Source organism: Dicentrarchus labrax, unplaced genomic scaffold, assembly GCF_905237075.1.
Source record: "Dicentrarchus labrax unplaced genomic scaffold, dlabrax2021, whole genome shotgun sequence".
Classification (NCBI taxonomy): Eukaryota; Metazoa; Chordata; class Actinopteri; family Moronidae; genus Dicentrarchus; species Dicentrarchus labrax.
The window spans coordinates 12,215,889-12,240,007 of NW_026136713.1; the positions used below are offsets into that span (position 1 = coordinate 12,215,889).

At 41.1% G+C, this 24,119-nt stretch overlaps 1 protein-coding gene across 1 annotated transcript; it reads left to right on the plus strand.

Moving 5' to 3' along the window:
• The first annotated feature begins 2,309 nt into the window (after positions 1 to 2,309).
• Positions 2,310 to 23,899, plus strand: kdm3b (lysine (K)-specific demethylase 3B). Its single transcript, XM_051420959.1, has 26 exons — positions 2,310 to 2,318; positions 2,702 to 2,941; positions 8,200 to 8,364; positions 9,066 to 9,179; positions 9,517 to 9,622; positions 10,632 to 10,756; positions 11,661 to 11,720; positions 11,868 to 12,566; positions 12,658 to 13,855; positions 13,931 to 14,147; positions 14,297 to 14,511; positions 14,649 to 14,801; positions 14,966 to 15,073; positions 15,197 to 15,324; positions 15,415 to 15,715; positions 15,827 to 16,080; positions 16,485 to 16,757; positions 16,898 to 17,069; positions 17,190 to 17,280; positions 18,614 to 18,744; positions 18,885 to 19,004; positions 19,431 to 19,454; positions 21,222 to 21,361; positions 21,653 to 21,829; positions 22,005 to 22,139; positions 22,918 to 23,899. Exons 1-26 carry the CDS (start codon positions 2,310 to 2,312, stop codon positions 22,996 to 22,998), a joined length of 5,436 nt encoding a protein of 1,811 aa, XP_051276919.1. The 3' UTR covers positions 22,999 to 23,899.
• The last annotated feature ends 220 nt before the right edge of the window (positions 23,900 to 24,119 follow it).

Sequence of the window (24,119 nt, forward strand, 5' to 3'; positions counted from 1 at the left end):
CTGGAAACAGAAAATGAAGTGAGCAGAGTCTGGTGGCTTTAAGGAGAGATATATGATGGCTTCAGTTTCCAATTGGAAATCAATGTCTGAAGGCAAGATAAAGTGGTCAAAATATTCTACATATAGCGTAGTTTAGTTGGCTAAAATATATTTTTCTACTGACCCCATCTACAGCAGTGCATTGCTTAGCTTCCATGCTGCCTCTCCAAACTGGGGGCGCGCTGACTGCCATCTACTGTAGGTAATACAACTCAAAAATGGCAACTATCCCTTTAATACTTGCTGCATTACTTGTGCTGTCCGTTTAGAATTAGACTCCTCTTGGTGTGTTTTTATGGCAATAAAGGGAAACTGAAGTCTGGGTGTAGCAGAGCATTGGACAGTCATTAATGTTTTAGACAACACTTTTTTATAAATTGTTGCTGATGCAGAAAAGACAAACTGAGAGGAAGATTTACAACAAATGTGTCCCCCTCAAAGATCTATAAGAGCATTTAATCTGTACGCACACCAGAGTGACACATCTTCACACACACACTGTTACATGTATGCACACATGTGCACACAGAATACCGCACACAAAAGTCCTTGCACATACTGCATACTTTTACAGGCACGGAGGCATTACTTTACGTTGGTAACCTATACATGCTTGGCACATGCAGCTCTTTCAAAATAACCCCACACCCCGATTTATAAATATCACCTTTCATAAGAAACACTGTCAGAAATGCTGACTTGAGGCTTAGAGCCAGTCTGAAGGAGCTGGCCTATTTTATAATAAGATGCAGGTTTTTTTATAGAAAGAAAAATAAATATTTGTATTATTATCTCTTGATATTTTAATGTTGATTTTGTATATAATGTATGATGTATCTTATCTTGTATAACTCCTGAATAAATATGGAGGTGTGTTTTTCAAATAGAACAATGTCTGTGTTACTTTGTTCCCCTGCACGGCTTGTGTTATGAAAGTGTTATTATGTGTATATTTAAAACTCCAGTGAGACCAAAGAACATTCTTGATTTGCACAGTTCCCGTAATACATGATGAAGTCAACTTATTTCTGTATGCCAGAGCATAATTTGACCAGTATTGACACTTCTTTATTTGTATCCAAAGAACTCACAGCCCAAAAGCAAAAATACACAGCCATAAATATCACAGTATGAGAAGGTTACGATGCCTTATATTCACCAAAATAGAAGTCACAGTTCTACATATTTATAGATTAAAATTACATGTATTCCACATTATTTCTCTGTCCTAAACATTGTGAAGTTCTTCATGGCCCCAGGCTATTTTCTTTGTAGTATTTGCATAAATAAATGTAAATATAAACTGTTTTACTGATAGAAATGATCAGTAGTCACTCTGGCAGAACATCCTCTAGAAATACTGACTCCCCACTGCACTGCATCGAAGAGTTTGTGGCAGTGTAGCATCTCCTAGTGGTCACAAGCAGCAACAACAACAATACTACTACTACAACTACAACTACTACTAATGAAATTAATAATGAAATAGAGATGAAATAGGAATTACATTAGCCAATATTACACTAAGACCCCTAAGGTGCTGCAGTGATGTGAAAGCTTTCAGGCGTTATGCCAGGAGTCCAATATGTGAAACCCATTAGCTCCAGAAGGATCACAACTGACACATCACTTTCAATCAAATGGAAATACAAGAGAGGTAAAGAGTCTTTTAATCTACTAGTATGGTATCTTTGTTGTAGTTTGCATTTTTTCTGTTTCATTGTATTCTTTTTTAACATACACTATGTAATTATTAAAATGTTTTAAATCTTTTAACCACAAAATATAGGGTATTGTGCCACGTACTGTGATGCATCTGTTCCTAAAATAAAATGAAATAAAGCAAAAATATAGATTTTTTAATGGCAATGTCTTTGAAAATGTTCAGTATTTGGAATAAGGGAGTGGGTTACCAGAACATCTTTCCTCAACAATAGCTACAGAAATTAAATATAATTTATGAAAAAGAAATTAGAGCTAGTTGATAAAAAATTATGATAAAAATATTAAATATAGTGTCTGTCACTAGCAGATATACCAATATATGTTGAAAATAAATAGATTAAATAACAATTATGGAAATTATGTTTTAAAATGTATCAGCATTGCTTCCCAAACATCCAGTGCACTACTGGCTCGACTTTAAAAGGAATATCATTTAATCAAAGTAATTTATTTCTTTACTTTAGGCGAGGTTTTCCAGCTCAGCTTTAACACTGCGGAAGAAAAACGCTTTAAAAAAAAAAAACCAGAAGCACCCTGAGAGCATAATGTCTTCAGTAACCTGTTTCCCCGGGCAACCAGCAGGGGGCGCTGTTTCCCCGCTCTCTGTCTCCGCAGTGCTGCCTGTCTACGAGGAGTGCGTTTGATTGTTGCAGGACTCAATGGCGGACAGAGCAGGGTAGTCGCGTTAGCACCGAGGACAATAACATCTCCACTGTGTGAAATCCCGGCGTGACTCCGTCCGCCGCTGCGTGCAACGGGTGAAGCGGGCTCTCTTGTGTGCACTAACATTTAAAAACGAAGTCGCTGCAGCTTTTTTTTTTCTGCTCGTCTTCCTCGCATTCTTGAGTTCACCCCCCTCCTCCTCTCCTCTCTCTCATCCCAGCCGGAGAAGTTAACGTTTACACTGTTCATGGTGGCTCACTGAAGGCAGCGTTAGCTTGCGAGCAACAAAAAAAAAAAACAACAACCATGGGGGGAGTCTCTCGAATTGATTGGGAAGCGTCTGCTTTTGCTCCTCGACGACGGCAGGTCCGCGAATGGATCCGAACCGGAGAAGGCTGCCTGGGCCCGGGACTGGCTCCGGGGGACGGTGCGGGCGGTGAGCGTCATCGGCCTGGCCGCCCCGGAGGTTGGCGGAGGAGAGGCGACAACAACATCCACCGCTGCGGGGCTGACGGTCAGTGTTTACATACAAGCTATGCCGTACCGCGTAGCTCAACCCCCGCTGGGTGGTGTATGAACCGGGCACTAGTTACCGAGTATGTGCCTCCTAACCTCCGTCGACCCGCTCCAACCGCCACTAACGGCACATTTGTTGGGCAGTTAACGTTAGCTCGTTTACCTCCTATAATAGCTAAGCTACAAGTCGCAGCCAGTCGGGCGAAGCTAAACTCGAGGCCGGGGATTTTTTCTGGCCTTTGCTTTGTTCGCTTTTTTTTTTTTTAAATATTTTTTTAACGAATGACATTCAGCTCCCCCGATGTTTATCACAACCTCGGAGCAAACAGTTGCAAAACACGGATGCGTCAGAGCTAATTAATCGGTCACGATATTGTCACAAATCGTTAGCAAGCAGCAGTGAATAACAGCGTTAGCTCTCAGTTATAGTCCAGTTAAAGGCCTCACAAGTTCATATGAGGGTGAGCCGGGGATTCCTCCTACTTTACTGCGGGGTCCAGGTTGTTAATAAATGTCCAGACTTACGCAGTTAGCAAGTTTGTAATCTAATAAAACTCTTGAATGACTGACAGCAATCTTCCCGAGCTGTCTGTAGTCCACATTGTGCAGGGCTGCTGAAGTGCACAGACATTTCTGGGTGAGATTTAAAGAAAACATTGGGGTGGTGGTTGACCTACATTTAAAGGCCTTCACAGCCGAAAGCCAGGATTTTAGAGTAGTTAAGGAGTACAAACTAGGTATTTTAAATAACATTTACACTTGATTTACAGTACTTTAAAAAGCACTGTAATTGTTTACATTTAATAAAACTGATTTGTTGGTGCCTTGTTAGATTTAATACAGAAAGAAGACCTAGTTGAAAAGTATAGAGTGAGTGAATGAATGAAAAGTGTCCACTTTGGCTGATGTATAACTATATTTTAAAAAAAGTTAAATTAATGATTTTCAAGGAAAATAATGAATGATGATCCTTTGGGTTAGGTTTTGAGTTAACTATTAAAGTTAGATTATCCTGTAAAATCCTCCTATAAAATATGAGTATGTACTTTTGTAAATCTCTCTTCTGAATGGTGTGCCTATATCAAAGTGGATATTTATTAGAGAAAAGTGATCCGTCAATACTATAAACTTACGTGTGGACTGATCTCAACCAGTAAATGTCACCTGAGCTTGACTAATAACCAGCATGGCAAAAAATACAAAGTTTGTTTATGTGCTGAAGATGTTTTGTAAGGAAGATTGTTTCAGCAACTAACTTCAGTAAGACGAGGTCAGTGCAGCTTCTTGTCAGGACGCTTTTATGTTATTTCTTAATACAGCTTGGGGATAATCGAGATACTTTAGTTTAATAATGCGCCTCTGGATTTTTCGCTTCTCGCCATCTTAAATAAATTACAAGTAAGTTTCACTACTAGTATTTTTTCTCCTCTAACAGATGTCAGTGTAAAATGTCAATACCAGAAGCCGATACACGTACAACTAAATTGAAGAATAATAAAGGCTGCACAACATAAAATACTCCACACCAAAGACGGTCGGTTTCTAAAAAGACAAACAAAACATTTTTCACAGTTTAAAGCTTTTAACAGCTCACAGGTTCACATGTAGACAATGTTTGACTGAAAGAAGATTTGCAGTTATCTCAAGTTTTATTATTCCTCCTCATGAGTGTACAGAAACTGGCAGAAATTAGAAGGTTTTGATGGAAATAAGTGAAACTAGTTTTGTTGGTAAAGTTAAAATAGGTTACGCTGTCATACACAACTGCTGACTGTTGCCACAGCAAACGTCAGGTCAGTCGGGGAACCTATCTATCAGCTGGTTGTTTCCAAAACACAATGAGTGCAAAAATGCTCCAGTCGGGTCCAAAAACTCACTGCAGATATCTGAGCACACAGTGGTAATGGGATGAGGCGCCACCATGGATAAAAAGGAACACAATAAAGACACTCTGGCTTTCCACAAAGTCTATTTATTCTCCAGGTAAAATAACACTGCTCTGTTTTATCTCTGCACCACTCATTTTTTAGCTTCACAAAGCATATTTTCGCAGTTTTTACAGTAAAATAACGCTACACCTTTAATTAATAGGACAGCATGGTGTAAGAATATCAAGATTTTAGATTTTGTCAATATTACCCAACCCTAGCTTCAAGGCTATGCGCCACCGTATGATACTTATATGTATGTATGTAAGTATGAACCCAGTAATTTCTGTACTGAACTGTTTGTTGTACCAGCTCAGGTAATGTAGGCATGACTATAAACATAATACTTTATTCTATAATACTATACCGCTTGACTCTTTATAACACCTACTGTATTTAGTGTTGTGATGTTGGTTTCCTTAGTTACAGAAAAGTGCAGCGACGTCTAATAAGAGTTCAGCAGCGATTTGGTTTTACTTCATGTTTCTGAGATAAATGTGAAAGTCTCTGCTCTCCCACAGACATACAACTATAGGCTGTGTGATTTGTTTAAGCTAATAAAAAGCAGATGGGTTCTAAAATTGTATTTCAGCAAATGCGTTCTGCCTGTTAAGCTCTTCACACGGACAGTTTACCTGTGTGCAACCCAGGTTTGCTCAAATGTGATTAGACAATACTGCTCGGACTATAAACAGACTACCAGAAAGTTTCTGATGCTAAAATCTTGTCCCTTTGCGTACAGATTCGGCATTCGTATGTGAATGTTTATGCAGATCATTTAATGGAAAGCTTTAAACTGACTTGTTGTTTAAAGCTAGCTGACATCAAAAACAATAGTCTCTTAAAACTGGTACCTTGAGGGGTCATTACTTGAGTCGAGTGACACAAATTTAATAAGAAAAATACATCTCTTCATTTACCTACAGTGTTATCTAGCCAAGCAGATATTTTAGGTTTTGTTTGGTCAGATTTTACCCCCAAATAATGACCTTCTTACTCTTGACATAATCCACAGACCTTATTGTGAACAGTTTTCGTTGTATTCTACCAAATAAATATTCCTATGGAGAACTACAAAAAAAAAATCTAAATCCACTGTATTGGGGATGAGGCAGAAAACTGAAAGATGGATATCTCTAAAGCTCGGCAGATAAAATCTTAACTAGCAGCACAGTTAGAGACCACTTGGTAAGTGACAAAATATGTTGTTTAATGTAAATGAACCAACCTTTTTAAAAAGTGCTTCCCTGACAAGTATAGACACCAAAGTTTAGAGGATCCACAGTGGAAGAATGAGGGAGAACATCAGTGACTGAAGGTTAAGCAGTCGGCTTGATATTATCTGTGCAAACCTGCTACATCAATGCCCGCTGAGCTTTTTTTATTTTATTTCTGGTACTTACCTTCTTTAGCAAGCAACTGCAATTAAATAACTTCCAACTAAACGTAAGTTTCAGCTTCATTCAGCTTCATTTCTCTCTCTCACACTTGCTAATTATTTTTTCCTTTTAATCTAAGCAGGTGGGTATTTTGACGGATGGCGTTAATCAATAACGTTCCATGAAATTCCCACGCTGAGTTTAAACAAGTCTTGATGTGGCTAGAAGCAGCGACTGCAGGAGTCAGACTGATAACAGTTCAGTCTGTTTCTCGCAGCTTGCTCTGTTAAATCAAACAGCTCTAGTCAAAAGCTTCGTCTGTGTGTGTGGGGGGGTTCTTCTCTCAGGTTCACAAAATAATAAATCTCCACTATCCAACTTACAACTGTGACAATTAGCTGGTTTCGTGGTGTCTTTAGTATGTGTTATAAAAGTCAGGAGCACAGCCGTTATCCAGTTTACTTGGTGACTTTTTGTTGTTTATTTTGAAACTCTGACTACTTCAGTTTGATCATCCATTGTGAATTAATGCTCCTTTTATTATTTTGACACAAATATCTTACACAAAGAAACAGGGTTACAGGATCTATTATGTTGTCTGCTTATATCTGTTGTAGTTTCAGTTGCTCCAGTATTATTCGCCCCTCTCAAAAACTTAAGTTTAGGAAGCGTTCAACAAAGCAGTGCACAACGGTTTGTAATACTGACAGATATGATTTTCCAACTCTGCAAACTTATCTCAGTGGCAACTCTTTCGCATTTCTTTGCGACAATTGTGAGGCAACCTTGGTAAACAGTAGAAATATGCCATTCATGTTACAAAGTAATCTACCAGGAATGTGCACTTGCTGTTGCGTTGTGTTGCTGCAAAAGGTGAGCCAGGGTCAGCTCTTTCTACTGGAGCCTCCTGCATTCAAATTAATAATTGAACTTTTTGGTCTGAATGCAACATAACGCCCAAGATCCCTAATTCCAATCCATTCAGTGTGTGCGTGTCATCTTCTTAATTCAAAATAAATAACACTTGAGAGCAAACCAACTAGAATACAAGCTCAAAGTGGGTCAGTATTTAGACATTAACTGCACATTGTTCAGCTTCATGTACAGGCTATGATCCTTTTCAAATATCCGGATATGGACATGCGTAATATTAAAAAATACTAATACTACCGTTTGATGTCATTACCTGAATGTTGCCTATTTTTAAGGCTGTCTTACATTTTAAGCAAATGAATCATCAACTTTTTCCTTTACATCAAAGTAGCTGGAAAACTAATGACTGGCAGGCACTCCTCCTGGGATCCTGACTGGGGGATTGCTATAGTAGTTGTAAAATGAAGTGCGTTGTCCAACTGTTGCTCTAGCAGTACAGGGCCACTCTGTAGTCTGATTAGCATTAAAGATAAGATAAAGTTGTGCATCAGCATATTGTACCAGTGACACATGCACACTCGCTGCAGGTGTAGACGGATTCTTTCATACTGTTATAACTGGCACGGTATGAAAAGTTAACAAACAGAATCATGACATAGACGATGCAGACCAAAGTAGAATTAGTATGAACCATATTATGGTTATGAAAGGCTTTTTGAGAGCGGGTTGCTGCCTGGTTGCACACAGACATTGTTTTACACGTTAACTACATTTTGGGAAAGTGTCTAATGAGCTCTTGGCCACTGATGTGTTTGTGTCTTCACTGCCAGATAGTAGCCTGTGAGTCCACTTGCAGTGGAATTTAATTCTGTCTTTTGTTAAAGAAAACATTTCTTAGAAAGTGGAGCACATATCTCTACCATGTACTGCATTCTTTTATTTTTCTTTCTTTATCTGCTATAGTTTCCTAAACTTAAGATTTTATGAAAGTACTGAGTCTAAGTAAGCATAGCTGTCCTATATCATTAAATGTTCCTTATATTTATGATCTGTTTCTCCCTGTTTTCCGACTGCAGGTATTTGTGGAGTTTGAGAACGCTTCACAGCGGTGTTCTTGGGTGCAGGTGTATGACGAGGGGGTGAAAGCCGTGTTGGTGGAAGACTCCATTGTTTGGGCCAATCGGAGCGATGGTACAGGGAGTACTGGAGCCCCATCATCAGCCACTGCCTGGCCTGCCCTGGTGAGTGCTCAACTGGACTGTGGGAGCAAGCAGAACCGTCTGCACCGTGCATACAAGTCAAGCTTTGAAACAATCTCGTCTACCTGTTGAATTGTGTGAATAGGCATCAGCCAACCATGTCCAAGTCCAAGGTTCATCCATGGCTGTATTCAATAACTTTAGCTTTTATTTGAATATTCCTTCTCAAGTTTCGACCTAGACCATTGCTGACTAATTTGCAAGTTGAAAGTTGATGTAAGTAATGCAGTGCTTTTTTGTCAGTGAGGATATGAAGGAAAAATACTGCAGCTGTTGCTGCTGGGGCAAACAGAAGGAAACTTAACACCCCCTATGACAAATGCAGAATCACTCAATTTAGATTTTAGCATCCATTAGAGATGTAATCTGAACAAGTAACCGCGAATAAGTGATGGGACTTTCATCTAATGTTTGAAAACATAATTACTGGACTTTTTTCTTCACTCTGGTGTCAAACCCAGAACTAAACTGCTCAGCTTTTGTGAGAAGTCAGTTAATGTGTCCATGTGGGTATTTTGAGCAGAAACACAAGAATCAGATATGATTCACTTTAAAATGACTAGCCTACATAGCTTAAATTACATCTAGAAAATCCAGTTATTATAATTTTCCAGTTGCCCCTACTTGATAGTTCAAGTGCTTGTAAGATCAAAGAATTACATGGTGTTTTCTTTTTTCCTCAGGTCTTCCGCTCCCTGGTGGACAGAGTGGGTTTAGGCCCACTGGTTCCTGTGGAGTATTTTGGAAACAAGAATTTTGAGTTCCTGCCTGATAGCAAAACTGTCCAGAGGTTTGAGGTGTGTACATTTGTTTTGCAGTGTTTGTTAATACTTTAGCCATGTTAAATGCTAAAATTATTAATTTATGAACTAGTTGGTTCATAAGGGACTAATTATTTATGATACTTTACTGATAAATTACAGATATTGAATACCACTGGGGTTTTTGACTATTTATCAGACAGAATAAACAATTTCTTAGATCATTACTTTCTGACACATTTAAACAAAAGATAAACTAATAACAGCACAATGTTCTTTCGTGTGATATTCCAGTGTGAAGTTTCACACATCATTGCTGCACCAATGCCCAATGCCACTATTTCAGGACAGTTTGGTTTGTGTCCTTGTGCAGGTTGATAAAGACTTCAGACACCCGTTGCTATTGGAGCAGCCCACCCTGCAGACTGCCATCTCCAGCTGGCACAATGACTTTGAACTCCAAGAGATCTTCAGGAAGGGTAATACTCAAGCCTCAACAGTTTTTATGTTGTTTTTCTTTTACCTCTGTGTGTTCTCTGGCGTGTTTTGATTTTGGGCACCTGCTCAAATCAGCGACCTTGGAATTACTGTTGATTTGAAATGCTTAAACTTGGCATTTGTCATCGTATGTAATTAAACGATGATGTTAGGCAGTGAAAGCATGATACCGATGGACTAATAACAGTAACTGTGAGTCACTGTGTTTCTGATGCAGAAAATGTTGACACAATGCAATGGAGGTGGCAGTTTTTTAATATCTGGGTGTACTTATAATCAACTTGGAGTATAATAGTTATCTAAGGATGCAGTTGCAACTCACTAGATCGAGAGACTTCCTTACCTTTGTAATTTTCCAGTCTGTGTTCTTGTTGATGTGAGGTGTGCATGAACTGAAAAAGAGAGTGATTTTATTCAGGACTGTTATGTCCACCAGCTGCTTGAGCTGCACATTATCTGCAGTGTTATTTGCATCATCTGTTTTTTGGAATCATTTTACATCTTTTGAATAATATATAAATGCAGTATTTAATCTCACACAGATACATATGAGGGTAGTGTAGTCAACAATCTTGTGCTTAAGATTTGAAAAAATACAGAACTTTAAGATAGAGACGACCTTTTGTAGTGCAGTAATTTGAAACAAAAAGTTATAGAGTTATAGACAGCAAATGTAGTATTACAACCAAATTAAATCTTAACCATCCAAACAATGTCAAGCAGTATAGTTTAAATAAACACACATTCCAGTTAACATTGCTCACCTGTGCATAACTGAAACATGTACAGGCGGATGCATCAATGTGGATATTGTAGCACAGTGTAGACGTTATACTGCTTAGCGTGTGTGGTGATGCTTTCACCCTTCAAACCAAACTAATCTGCCCTAAGTTAAATAAGATCCAGTGTACCAGCCATTCTGAATCCCCTGTGTTTTAATTAAATATGCAAGAATGTAACTCCTACTTTTCTCCCTTTTTCTGCCCTCAGGTTCATACACTATTCAAGGACGCAGAGTTCTTGTGTACCAGCCAGAGTTTGAGGAGTGCTGGGCCTCAGGATTGGTCTCACAGCATGACCCTATTTCACACATTATGGAGATTACCTTAGATAAGGTAAATATCACTTTAACACTATTTAGGGATCAAAATAGCTAACAAGTAGAACTTATGGAAAATTGGAGAAACAAGGATTTAGTTGGACCATCGGTCACATGTCCTTTTCAGACTGGATAAGACGGAATCAAACGACTGTATTTATTTCGATAACTACCTATTAATGGAATGAATTGGAAATTGTGGCTGACACAATGGGGGGGACATTTGTACTGGGAAATGTTAACATTGTACTGAAGTGGTGTGAAAAATGAAATGCAATGTATTGGGAAAATGTACAATAGGGCCATACTTTTTTTATTTTCCTAATTCAAGTTTAATGTTCCCTGAAATGGACACACATTTACTTATTTACAGTATTGAGAATAAGCTATTTCAAAGTAATAACAAGCAGACAATAACAATTAGATGCAAACAGGAAGCCCAAGTGTAAACAGATGGAAAGAACTTGTGTAGCAAATGAAAAACATGGCGAAAGTTACAAGGTTTTCTAAATGAGATGGGCTACATAGCTGTCCTGTGTAAAGTGAATTAATGGTGATAATGGATGACATTAATGTGCATAGGTACCTGTATATGGGTGGAAGTGTATTCATGTTATTACATGTTAAGATATGCATGCTCACAGAGATGTTTATGCATGTACAGGTATGTATTTACAGCTACACACAGTATCTCTTCCCTGTCTTAAGATAATATTTTCTCACTGTGATGATTGGTGAGTTCTCATTGTCACACCATGAGTAAACCGTACTGTAGCGATGATTGGTCTGAGTCAAGTGATAAGTATCAGACTAGCCTTAAAAATCTGTTGAAACAAACTTAAACTAATCCTTATATTTTGCCTAAATGTATTCTAGTCATTATAGTCAAGCACTTAAAACCCCCCCCCTTTTTGCTGTAGGGAGAAGAAAATCAGATGGTAGATCCTCGTGTGATACATGTCATGCTGGCAGAGGAGGAGGTAAGCTTGTCGTATTATAAATATAACTGTACTCTGTAATTAGTTGTACTGTGCTGTACATTTTGTTAAGTAGTATTTTCAGCTCAAGATTGGCATTTAAAAAAAGGTGTTAATTGAATTCCTTCCAAACATTTCCCCCCTTTTTAGCTTGGTAAGAATGGTCGACGAAGGAAGGACAGTGAAACAATGAAGGGTGACAGTGGACGCAGACGCAGGACTGCCTCCGAAGGTGAGGATGACTTGAACTTGAAACGTTTTAAAGGCGCAGGAGATGCGGGAGCTGATGGCCAAAACTGTGGCGATTCCAACAAAACTCCAGCAGAAGGGAAGGGGATCTGGGGTGGAGACTCGAGCGAAAGAGTCAGCAGCACAACCAAAAACGGAAGCTCTTGTGAAGGAACCTTTCCTCAGGGCAGAGTGTCGTCCCCCAGCACCAATTCCTCACTCCAGATGGACCAATCAAACGCTACCCCTCCTCGCTATCCTGCCCACGTCAAAGAAAATGGTCGTTCACTCTCCACAGGGGCGGCGGACTCTACCACTGCTGTTGCCCACACCCCCACTCCTCCTCCCCTCAAACCAGCCCCTTCTCCCTTCTCCACCACATCTTTCCCCTCACTAGGCCAGATGCCAAGCCTGGTCCCTGGAGCTCCAGCCCCCAAGGCTTCCCCATCCCCCCAACCAGATCGAGAGGAGGCCTCCCAGTCAGCTTATTCCAAAACAGCTGCTCTTGTTTCCCCGGGGCCTGTCACCATTTCTTGGTCGCACGACAGTGGCCCTAGTGTGGCACTTTCTGCTTCTGTGGGTTTTAGTCCTAAAGCCCCCACTTGGGGAAGCCAGACTGAGGTAAGACAATCAATATGATCAGTGCCATCAATAACATCATATAATGCAAGTCACCACTGTCATTTTACTTTACCGCATTGTTGTTTTTCAGGGCTCTAAAACGGCATCGGGTTTTCGTTTGCCCCAGGCCGTACCCACTGCCTCTGTATTTGGAGATGTTACCTCTCAGACCAATGGAGCTCCTGCCACTACTACCACAACCTCCCAGGACACTCCCAGACCCTTTGGCTTCGGTTTTGGTGGCGCAAAGAATGAGACTCAATCCCAGCAAGACCAAAACTTGTTTTTCCAGTGCATGACCCAGAATTCTGGCTCTAGCTCAAGCCTAACTGCTGGTCAAACCCAGTCCAAGGACACAAATTACTTCACCGCAGTGTCTGAGAGCCTGAGCAAAGAGCCCCCAAGCCTTTTCAAGCCCGCGACCTCCACTGAGGGGCTGAAAAAGCCTGAGCAGCCTAAAGTGCCTGAGACCCATCCGACGGGAAATGGTGTGCTCAACAAATCGTCTTCGGCCTTCCAGGGCATGGGTGGCTCTGCAGGAGGAAGAGGCTCTGGTCTAAGTATTGGTGGTCTGGCTGCAGCCTCTGGGCCTCAAAGTAGTTCTAAGAAGAGCAGTAATAATGGAACTTCTGTGGGGGGCTTAGGGCTGCAAGCTGGTTTTAATACTTCAGATAGCCACCAGAACCTTTTTCTGCAGGCCTCCAAAGAGCCTGCAAATCCTTTTCTGGCATATGGGGACAAAACCTCCCACACCTCCTTTGCTGGCCTCTCTGGGACTGAGCCACAGACCCTTGGTCCTGCCTCGGACAGCAAGCCAAACCTGTTCACTATGGCAGAGCCACCTAAGGGGATCATGTCTTCCCCTTTCCCAGCACTCTCAACAGCTGCTTCACCCAGCTCTTCCTCCTCTCCAGCACCAGCCTCATCACAGAGGTCACAAAATGAAGGCACTGTGACAAAGGAGGAGCAAGATGTTGGGGAGATGCCTTCATCCACCTCAAGCTGCCCCATGTTTGTAAGCACTGGCCCTAGTGGAATGGAGGACGTCCCGGTGTCTTTTGACCAGAGCCAGTCTCAGAAGTTTAGCCTGGAGGAAAGGGGCCAGTCGTCTAAACGTGACTCTGACTCCAGCAGCAACAGCGACCTGTCAGACCTGAGTGAGAATGAGGAGGGACCAGAGAAAGGCCAAATCCCAGGAGGACCACACCCTACCAAGGATGGAGCCATGTTGCAGAAATCTAAAGTCCAAGGGGCCGCTAAGAGCCGTCCACGCAACAAGCCTTTCAAAGGTAAGTCTTGTCCACTCTCGAGAAACCCCAGAATTGTTGTAATGACAATGAAATGAACACTGTTGTCTCCTTCAGTGGGCCAGTCTGTACTGAAAGACCAGAGCAAAGTGCGCCGTCTGAAGCAGTCTGGTGAGTCCTTTCTCCAGGATGGCTCCTGCATCAATGTGGCCCCTCACTTGCACAAGTGCCGCGAGTGCCGTCTGGAGCGTTATCGTAAATATCGAACTACAGACCAGGACAGCGATGATGATGATGATCCAAATGTGGCCTGTCGTTTCTTCCACTTCAGAAGGTACACGTTTCTATGCTGGTGCTGCTCCTCAGTGTCTTGCTTTGTGTATTTGAGCATCGGAGAAAAAAATGATCAGAATAAAGGAAGCAATCATCACAAATAATGCTGTGTTCCTGAGTTACCCTTTTTTTTTTTTGGCTTGTGACTAGGTTGGCGTTCACTCGTAAAGGTGTACTGCGTGTGGAAGGCTTCCTAAGTCCTCAGCAGAGCGATTCCATGGCCATGGGTCTGTGGCTACCTGCACCAGCTGTCCAAGAGGGCCTTGACCTCGATACATCCAAGTACATCCTGGCCAATGTGGGAGACCAGTTCTGTCAGTTGGTCATGTCTGAGAAGGAGGCCATGATGATGGTGGAGCCTCACCGTAAGTATAAAGACACTAATCTCTCCTGAGCCCATGTTTTCTTCACATTTGTCTTATGCAGCTGTCTTACTCACACTCAACCTGTCAGAAGTGTCTATTGTGTATGTAATCCTGTTTCTTGTTGGCCCGTCCTTCAGAGAAAGTGGCGTGGAAACGTGCTGTACGAGGCGTCAGAGAAATGTGTGACGTGTGTGAGACCACCTTGTTCAACATCCACTGGGTGTGTCGCAAGTGTGGTTTTGGAGTGTGTCTGGACTGCTATCGGCTCCGCAGGAACAGGCCACGGGAGGGTGAGTCGTTAGGATGACATTTAGCAATCTTTATACCTTAGTTAACTAGTTCACCTGTCTTAACCTAACTTTTATTATTATTACAATAATAGAAACGTGTCGACACAGTTAATACTTTCTGAGATTGTTCGAGGCTAAGTTCACAGATCTGTCTTTTCCCACAGATGTAGACGAAGGTCCGGAGGATGAGGTTTTTGCTTGGTTGAAGTGTGCCAAAGGCCAACCTCATGAGCCACAGAACCTCATGCCCACACAGATTATACCTGGGACAGGTAATGTGTACATTATGATTGGATCATCAATCTATGAACCTCATGTGCCTCAAGTATTAAATATGATCTATAATTGATACAGTAAGAGTTGTAATGATTGATTTTATTGCTTCTATCCTTTAGCTCTTTACAACATAGGTGACATGGTGCACTCAGCGAGAGGAAAGTGGGGTATTAAGGCCAATTGTCCCTGTGCCAGTCGACACACTAAGCCTCTAGTGCGCCCTAGTGCCCCCAATGGCATTTCACAGGTACACATCATCTATTTCTTAGTTCTGCATTTCTGCATTTTGAAAAGTGTTTGACCTGAAGGCTCCAATGTGTGGTTGTTCTTATCTCAGCAGTCTACAACAAGCAGTGGTGGAGTACTCGCAGCTGCAACTTCTGGTATTGGCTCCACTCCAAAGTCAGAAGGAGAAACGTCAGTAATCAAAACAGAAACTACACAAACAGCAGCACCATCAGACAGTGGGGGAGGTGAAACTGTGGGCAGTACCAGTAACTCCACCAGTGGTACATCCTCCCCCTGTAACCTCACCCAGTCCTCTGCCAAGGAGTCGCGCTCATCAGGAGAGGGCAACAGCTCTGCTCTACACTGGTTAGCAGACTTGGCCACACAGAAAGCCAAGGATGACACCAAGGGTAAGTAGGAAAGAACAAATGCTGAGTCAGTGCAATCTGAGAGCATACAAAAGTCAAAATCAATAGTAAAATAGAAGTTGTATCACCGTCTTCTTGCCATCTTTCTTCCAGAATCCGGTTCACTTCGCTCCATGATGAGTAGAGACAGCCGGCCTCCCTTTGGCCTGGACTCACTCAGTGCCCTGTCGAAGCCTTCAGCTTCCAGCCCTAAGCTATTTAACAGCCTGTTACTGGGCTCCAGTATGGCCCAGTCCAAACCTGAGGGGTCCAGTCTCCGGGACCTGCTCAACTCCGGACCAGGCAAACTCCCACAGGGTCCTGGAGAAAGTGGGGTACCATTCCCCTCTGTCTTTACCTCAGCAGGCGTACGTATATAGCTTGTATTATATTATATTATATTGTATGGATCTCAGTGAAGAATATGCTCTGCCAGCAGAAGAGAATGTGTTAGTTTTGTGCGTGTGTGACCGTGCCCTTAAAGTCTTGTATTTGCCTCAGTTGTTTATGTTCAAATGATGCATGAAATAGTGTGTTTGGGTCAGTCAGTGAGTAGTGAGTCAACTAACAACATTTTCAGTAAGGATAACTGGGATTATAAGAATACTAAGATTAGAAATAACTGAATTGATTACAAATCATGTTTGCCTGTGTAGTAATGAACCACAACATTCACTTTGAAATTCCCCAAAAAAGATTAAGCTTTTACTAAAAATGATACCAATGGAAATACAGGTACTTAGCTGGGTAATCAAAATTTCTCTTTTATCAGAGTGACAAACTGAAGAGCAGCCTCCCGAACTTCCTGGATCACATCATTGCCTCAGTTGTGGAGACCAAGAAGGCAGAAGGCCGTCGGACCGGGGCCTCCGAGGGCGGCGAGCTTGGTGTGTTGGGGGGCCGTAAAGACGGAGTTATGGGCCTTAGTGTTTTGGAACCACATACCTCACACTCCTGGCTCTGTGACGGACGACTCCTCTGCCTACAGGATCCCAGTAACGGCAACAACTGGAAGATCTTCAGAGAATGCTGGAAGCAGGGACAAGTAAGAACCACAATATGTACAACTCTTGAGGCAAACATGATGGAGCAGAGCAAGAAAGATTGCTGCCAGTGAAACAGTTTGAAACTTAACAGCACTGACTTGCTCTTTCATCTGTCTAATTTCTTCTCCTTTGTGTCCAGCCTGTGTTGGTGTCAGGAATTGATAAACGCCTGAAAGGTGATTTGTGGCGGCCCGATGCCTTCAGTAAGGAGTTTGGAGACCAGGATGTAGACCTGGTCAACTGTAGAAACTGTGCTATCATCTCTGATGTGAAGGTGCGCGACTTCTGGGACGGCTTCCAGGTCATCTCCAGTGAGTGCCCAAACTATTTCTAAATGACTCCCATTTGTTGTTTTAATTACACGCTGCTGTATTTCACTGCCATTTCTCTCTGATGTCAGAAATGGCTAATGTGTTTTTCTGTGAATGCAGAGCGACTGCAAGATGTTGATGGCAATCCCATGGTTTTGAAATTGAAGGATTGGCCTCCAGGTGAAGACTTCAGAGACATGATGCCCACACGGTGAGGAAAGCAGCAATCTGTTGTTTCTTTTCTGTCTTAATGAATTTGCTCACCAACCGAGCTACCTACTATAAACATTTAGATTTTGCACAACGGTGGAGCAACACTAACACAGTCCTTGTCTTATCTACAACTCTCTCTTCTAACTCTGACGTTTCATTTCCACTTGCCATAGGGTGACTGACTCACATGTCAATCAGCTTGTTTTGCTTACCTCAGCACGTTTCTAACAGAATACAGACAGCGCTCAAAATCAAGGATGTCCTGTTGTCCCGAGGACAATAGAAACAGAACCTGGGACACAAAGATACAGTGTCTGGGACGGTAGAGAAATGTATCATTAGAAATGAAATTATTACATTTACGTGATATGGATTATGCCTTTAATTATTATGTAAGGTGGCACAGGCATAAGCGCTACGCTCGTCACACGCATACTTACTCTACTTATATCAATCATATAGAGAGAGCCAATGTAGCCAACTTGGTGACTGTCTTGCTAGATTTAGCAACTTATTCAGACCATCAGGGAAATGGCAAGAAATATATTCAAATACCGTATATTAGTTATTCATTCCCGTGTGCTGCTCAGAGTAATCACAGTGTTCTGGGGTGCAGCACTGTGGTGTCCCCATGCGCTGGTGCAGGCAGTCAGTGGGTGTGACTTGTGAGGCACGTTTGACCTTCTCTCGCACTCCTTCCCTCCGGATCTATGGATTACTGTGTTCCTATAGCTTATATGTAAATAGATTGTTTGAGTTTGTAAATATTTAAGTTGTTCATTTGATATTCTTCCCTCTCTTATTTACTTCAAATGTCTCAGTTGTGAGATTGTGATTATTTGGCTAAATAATAATAACTTGATAAAGGGACACTGAGGAAAAAGGTTAATTTTGAGCCCTGCGTACAGCTAAAGTTTTTTCAGGTGGAACTCCCTCTTTCGAACTTAAGTTGTACGTCACACGCATCAGTCTGTGTGCGGCTGCGTGTACAGTACCATGACTGTTCGTTCTGTTGTACTTAAATACAAAATTAAAGGTTTTTTCTTTTTAGGCTTTGATGGTTTATACCCCATTTTTCCTCATTACCATTGTGTGTACACTTAAACAATAAACTTGTTAAAATGGGGAATAACCATATTTTTACATTTCCACACATGTCATGAATGTAAAACCATTTTTGTGAACTAGTTATATCTCTTGTGAGCTACATCCCTCTGATTTTAGTTTCGGGATGTTATTTTTTTTGGACCAATTAATTATTTGTAATGTACAGAAGACATTTGCAAATATTACTTGTGTTGTTTTTCAATGTTCTCTCTTTATTTTCCCAGGTTTGACGATCTGATGGATAACCTCCCCTTGCCCGAGTACACAAAAAGAGATGGTCGTCTAAACCTTGCTGCCCGTCTGCCCAACTTTTTTGTGCGTCCTGACCTTGGACCTAAGATGTACAACGCCTATGGTGAGATGGACTGGCTGAGTCCCATGGAAATGTTTCATTCCCTGTCACACAACTAGATGTCTCACCTCTTCCTCCCTCTCCCTCCATTATATATTAGTTTTCATCTTATCTCTCTCACTCTCTGTCTGTCTTTCCCTCAGGTTTAATATCATCTGAAGACAGGAAGGTGGGAACCACTAACCTCCATCTGGATGTGTCTGATGCTGTCAACGTAATGGTGTATGTTGGCATCCCTCAAGGCGAGGGAGACCAAGAGCAAGGTCAGTGGACTTAAACACACTCTCACTCTTTGTTCTCACTTGTTCTTTCTCTCTCACACACACATTTAATCATTTCTTACATGACACACTTATAGGGTACACCAAACCAACGTAATGTAGCTACTAAATGTTATCAAAAATACAACTTATTTCCCAAACACTAATTTGACTATGTAAAAAAAATATTTTTATTTACAATATTACATGCAAATCCTCAGATTTTAAACACTTGATATTAAACACTCGTCCTTCATCTAACTGATCCCTCCTGAGCAGTCTTTGAGAACATCTTCACAGCTGTTTCCCGAACATCATGCTTTTCACTGTTTTTAGTTGCCCCAGGGTTGATTGGCTTGAATTGGGCCGTGAAAATACCCTTCAGTGGGTCTCACTTGTTTACATTGTGGCAAAATTTCTCATTCACAGAGGCAGATATCTCTGGACGCAAAGGTCTGTAGACTTTCAGTTGTATCACTTCAGTAGCATGCCCTTCTTCTTGACTAACTCCCCTTCTTCACCCCTCCCCCAAGACCCCCACCTCCTCCTCCCCACTCCATCCTTCTGTTATTATCTGTGAAGTACGGGCCAGAGCACTGGGACCCATCTGTTAGTTTCTAATGTGGCATGTTTTGTACTTTTCTTTGTAAATGCAAACTTTATTAACACCTTAAATTAATAGCGGATGGCATTGAAATTTCTGTTGTTGCCCTTTTGGAGATTCTGACTTTCTTCTACATAGATTTCAGGGTTGGGTTAACATGTGAGCTGTTTGGGGTTCAGTCAGTAACGTATTCCACGAATTGACACAGACTTCACATAAGATTTCATATAGTTACTACAGTGGGGGAGTATCTTCAGTTCCTGTTCGCTTTGGGTAAGCTGTGCTCTGGTCCTTACACTGTGGGAGAAAAGTTTCAATGAAGGGCATCTAGAATTGGCTTCCCTATTCCCTCGCAGGCTTCCTGTCACTTATCACAGTGACATAGACACACACCCAACAGTATGACCACAGGAATTTTGTCTTCATGCACTGGCCCCTCTTCTTCTTCTTATTGGGACCATGGGATTTTACACACACTTAAAAATTAACACATTGACTGATTCATCCTGCCAATTGAACATCAGACTGTGAAGGAATCATTTGTGAGTGGCCAGATAATAATGCCTGTGCCAGCACACACACAGACAGACACATTGTTAATATAAGTTACCTTAAACACGTACACATGGTGAGGTAGCAAAGAGATACACTTAAATTAAACAACTTTGAGCTGGTGAAAGACAAAAATCCACATCAGTCAGGAATTTTTGTTTTCACTTATCATCTTTCTGAATAACTCTGAATAACTCATTTGTAGGCAGTAGTGTTGCTCTGTACGATCAACCTTAGGCTGTCGATGTGAATATTGTGTCAGTCAATGTGATTGTGTAGTCTGTAACTTGTCCTTATCTTTGCCCCAGTGGTTCTCAACTGGTCCAGCCACAAGATCATCCTTTGCTTTAAGTCACAACCCAATCATCAGTAAACATTTGAACCATTTTCATTGATTTCTTGGCAAATATATATATTTGGCGCTATACAACTAACATTGAATTGAAATTGATAGTTCAGTGATCTACAAAGCTTTCATGCGCTTGAAACATTTGTCCTGTTGTGGTTCTTTCATGTTTTGCCAAAGGCAATATTAATAGTTTCTCTTTAGACACATTTTCTTTTATTAATCAAAGTTCTTTGGGGAAAAACATGAACACATCGGACTGCTGCTCGGGATGGTTGTCGTGACAGCCACATGATGCAGCTATAAACAGTAATATAAAAGAAGCTCTGGAAAATCTGTGCACTTCAGAATAAAACTATCATGGCCCACAATCTTGCAGTCCTCTTATAATGGACTTGCGACTTGCCACTGGTGGGTCATGAGCAACCAATTGAGAACTACAGCTCTGTGCCATTGTTGTCAAACATTATGATGAATGTACAATAATTCAGTTATTTAAGAATTATGCCATTAATCACACGAGAAATGCAGATATATCTCGACTGTCCCACACGGGGCCTCATACGTTTAGTCAGTCATCAAACTGGAATGAGGAAAAGACGGAAGCTATAAACCTAATTCAGTTGAAGAGAAAACTCTTCTGTAAACTCTGATGACTGCTGATGACCCTTTGGTGTCCTGTATGTGTGTGCTTTGTTGTTTATGTTTGGTCCTCCAGAGGTCATGACCACGATTGAGGAGGGCGACGTAGATGAAATGACGAAGAGGCGGGTGTACGAGGCAAAGGAGAAACCTGGAGCTCTCTGGCACATCTACGCTGCCAAGGACGCTGAGAAGATCAGAGAACTGCTCCGCAAGGTCAGCAGGCAGTAGATTTCTGTCTAAAAAGAGCATCTGATCTCTCAAGCTCAGACCTAGGGTGCTTTACAAAGACAGTGATGAATTGAATGAAAACTGCTCTACCTATGGCCTGATGTCAGCAAATATAATGCACAAACAAATATCTGATTCCCCTTCAGAAAATACTTTTAAGACAACTTGCATTCTGTGAATTCATGTTAATCTGAATCCAGTTTTTCCCTCCTCTACATCTCGTTTATTACACTTAATGGTTAAGATTATGCCTCGGTTTATGCACGTCTTTGTCAGGTGGGAGAGGAGCAGGGACAAGAGAACCCTCCAGACCACGACCCCATTCACGACCAGAGCTGGTACCTGGACCAGGTGCTCCGCCGCAGGCTGTATGAAGAATATGGCGTCCAGGGTTGGGCCATTGTACAATTCTTAGGAGATGCCGTATTTATCCCTGCTGGAGCTCCACACCAGGTCAGACATATTGTGTTATTTTAAGAAACCGTAAACAGCTAAAAACGAATTCACCTGACAAAATTTGGGTCGGGTACAGCCCTGTTATAGATATAATTTATGAATGTCCTGTGATTCAAGTTCTTGAATCTGCTTTATTAACATATTTGTTCATTCTCTGCTCTTCTCCTCTCAGGTGCATAACTTGTACAGCTGTATTAAAGTGGCAGAGGACTTTGTGTCTCCTGAGCATGTGAGGCACTGTTTCAGACTGACCCAGGAGTTCAGACACCTGTCCACTACTCATACAAACCATGAAGACAAGCTACAGGTTGGTGGAATTTTCCCTCATGTAGTTTCAACGTCGGATTTGAATGCATTCAACTAGAGAACGTTTATCTTGAGAGTTCACACCTTTGTAATCTGCTGGTTTGATGGACAAGAAGTGACAAACTCAGACTAGGTTAAGAGTTGCTTAAGTATGAACTGACAGAAATCAAATTCAACTGATATAATTTATGTGATACACAAAATGAAATCAGAACAACTTATAACTGGATGTAAAGTGTGTTTTTATATTTTAAAATCTGTTTTCTTTAAAGATTTGACTTTTTGTGTTAAGATTTATCATGGTATGTGTTTAGGTGAATTCTAATATCTTCCAGCCAGCATTTGAAGGTTTCTTTAGAAAAAGTACTAAGCAGAGGATGTTTTTTTTTCCCTGCTGTGATGCAGCCAGCAAATGTGTGCACGCTGGTAGAAGACAACATCAATCAGTTTGTGACTATAGAATATAATTAATATCTTAACGTTCTTCTGACGGGATTAAATCTGTTGACAATAAACGACGATGCCTGCTTTTGAAACTCTTCAAGCGTCATCAGAGGAATGTTAAAATAGCCACAAGTGACAATTAGTTTGTCTTTTGGCTTAAACAATAACAAGGAACCAGTATAACGCAGCTCTATTCTCAGGCAGCTGCTTGTTACTGTATGAGTTGACATTAATATATAAACAGCACCCAGCCTTAGAGACAATATTATTTACGTGTTCTGGGGCAGGAGATTGTTTCCATGTTTAACAGACTTTTCCTGTCATGTTCTCCTCAGGTGAAGAACATCATCTATCACGCAGTGAAGGACGCTGTTGGGACACTGAAGGCACATGAGCCTAAACTAGCCCGCCCTTAGTTCTTCTCACTCAATGCTGTCTCAAAACAACCAGCCTCTGACGACCACTCCACTACGTATACACACAGTATGCATTATATACCTACATACACAAGTACAATCTGCTGAGTGCAGAGTACAAAGATAGAGTGTAGGTTTTTTTGGGGGGAGGGGCAGTGATGGTCTGGGTTTGGGGGAAAGAGAACATTTAATTTTGGGAGGGATTAAACTGGGATGGGGCTAGTCAGCGCTTCGATGAAGGAAGTCCTTTATCGCTGTTACACAGTACGCTCAAACTTGTCTAGTTGTTTTACAAATTCTTTTTCTTTTTTTTGGATTAACTCTGTATTTAAGGTCAGTGTGTTTGTTCTGTTGTTTTCATTGTATATGTAAGATGTGAGAGTAAGGGAGGTAAAAGCTGAGCAGAGGTTCAGCTACCATCTAAGTGACTGACAAAAATGTGAGTACTGGGCTAACTTTCCTATTTTGATGACGTTGATATTATTTTTCTTCAATAGGAGCGAGGTTAACCTGTTTTTTGTAGATTTTTTTGTTGTTGGAGTTTTTAAACAGCTGATTGCTTCTGCCCTTTGTGGTTGAAATGAATTTGTGAAGCAGCCAGTGAGGGGAAGCAGACCAAAGTTTTGTATTTTTTGTTTTCTTATTTCACTTTTAGAGTAAGAAGTCTTTTCTTTTTATACACCACAATGTAACGATTAGGAGGACTTCAGAGAAGGCAGTTTTTGGTTTTTTTGGTCACCTATCTTTGTCCCATGGGCTGAATGAACTGCAGACTTCCAACAACATTGTTCAAGAATCACAATTGCAGCTGAACAGAACTACTGGCCATTAACATTGTATCAATATATATATTGATCTTAGCAGTCTGTTTGATTTTTCACAATAAAGTTTACAAAAACTACTGTTTTAATATGTCATTTTTATCCACAACCTGGGTGCCTATAAGACATGGTCGTATTAAAAAGTTTGAATTAGGGCTATTTATTTTATATATTTTAAATATATTTATTTAAGTCCAAAAGTATTCAAAAGCAGCAAATATTAACATTTGGAAGCAAATATGTAGGATTCTCACTACAACTTGTAGATTGTAATTGTGAAAAGGAATCACTTCACTTTCT

Bases quoted from the DNA above. Each gene is read 5' to 3' on its own strand.
- kdm3b (XM_051420959.1), top strand. The intron at 15,074-15,196 runs GTAATGTGTACA...TCTATCCTTTAG, and splicing joins ACAGATTATACCTGGGACAG to CTCTTTACAACATAGGTGAC. The intron at 21,830-22,004 runs GTCAGACATATT...TTCTCCTCTCAG, and splicing joins CTGCTGGAGCTCCACACCAG to GTGCATAACTTGTACAGCTG.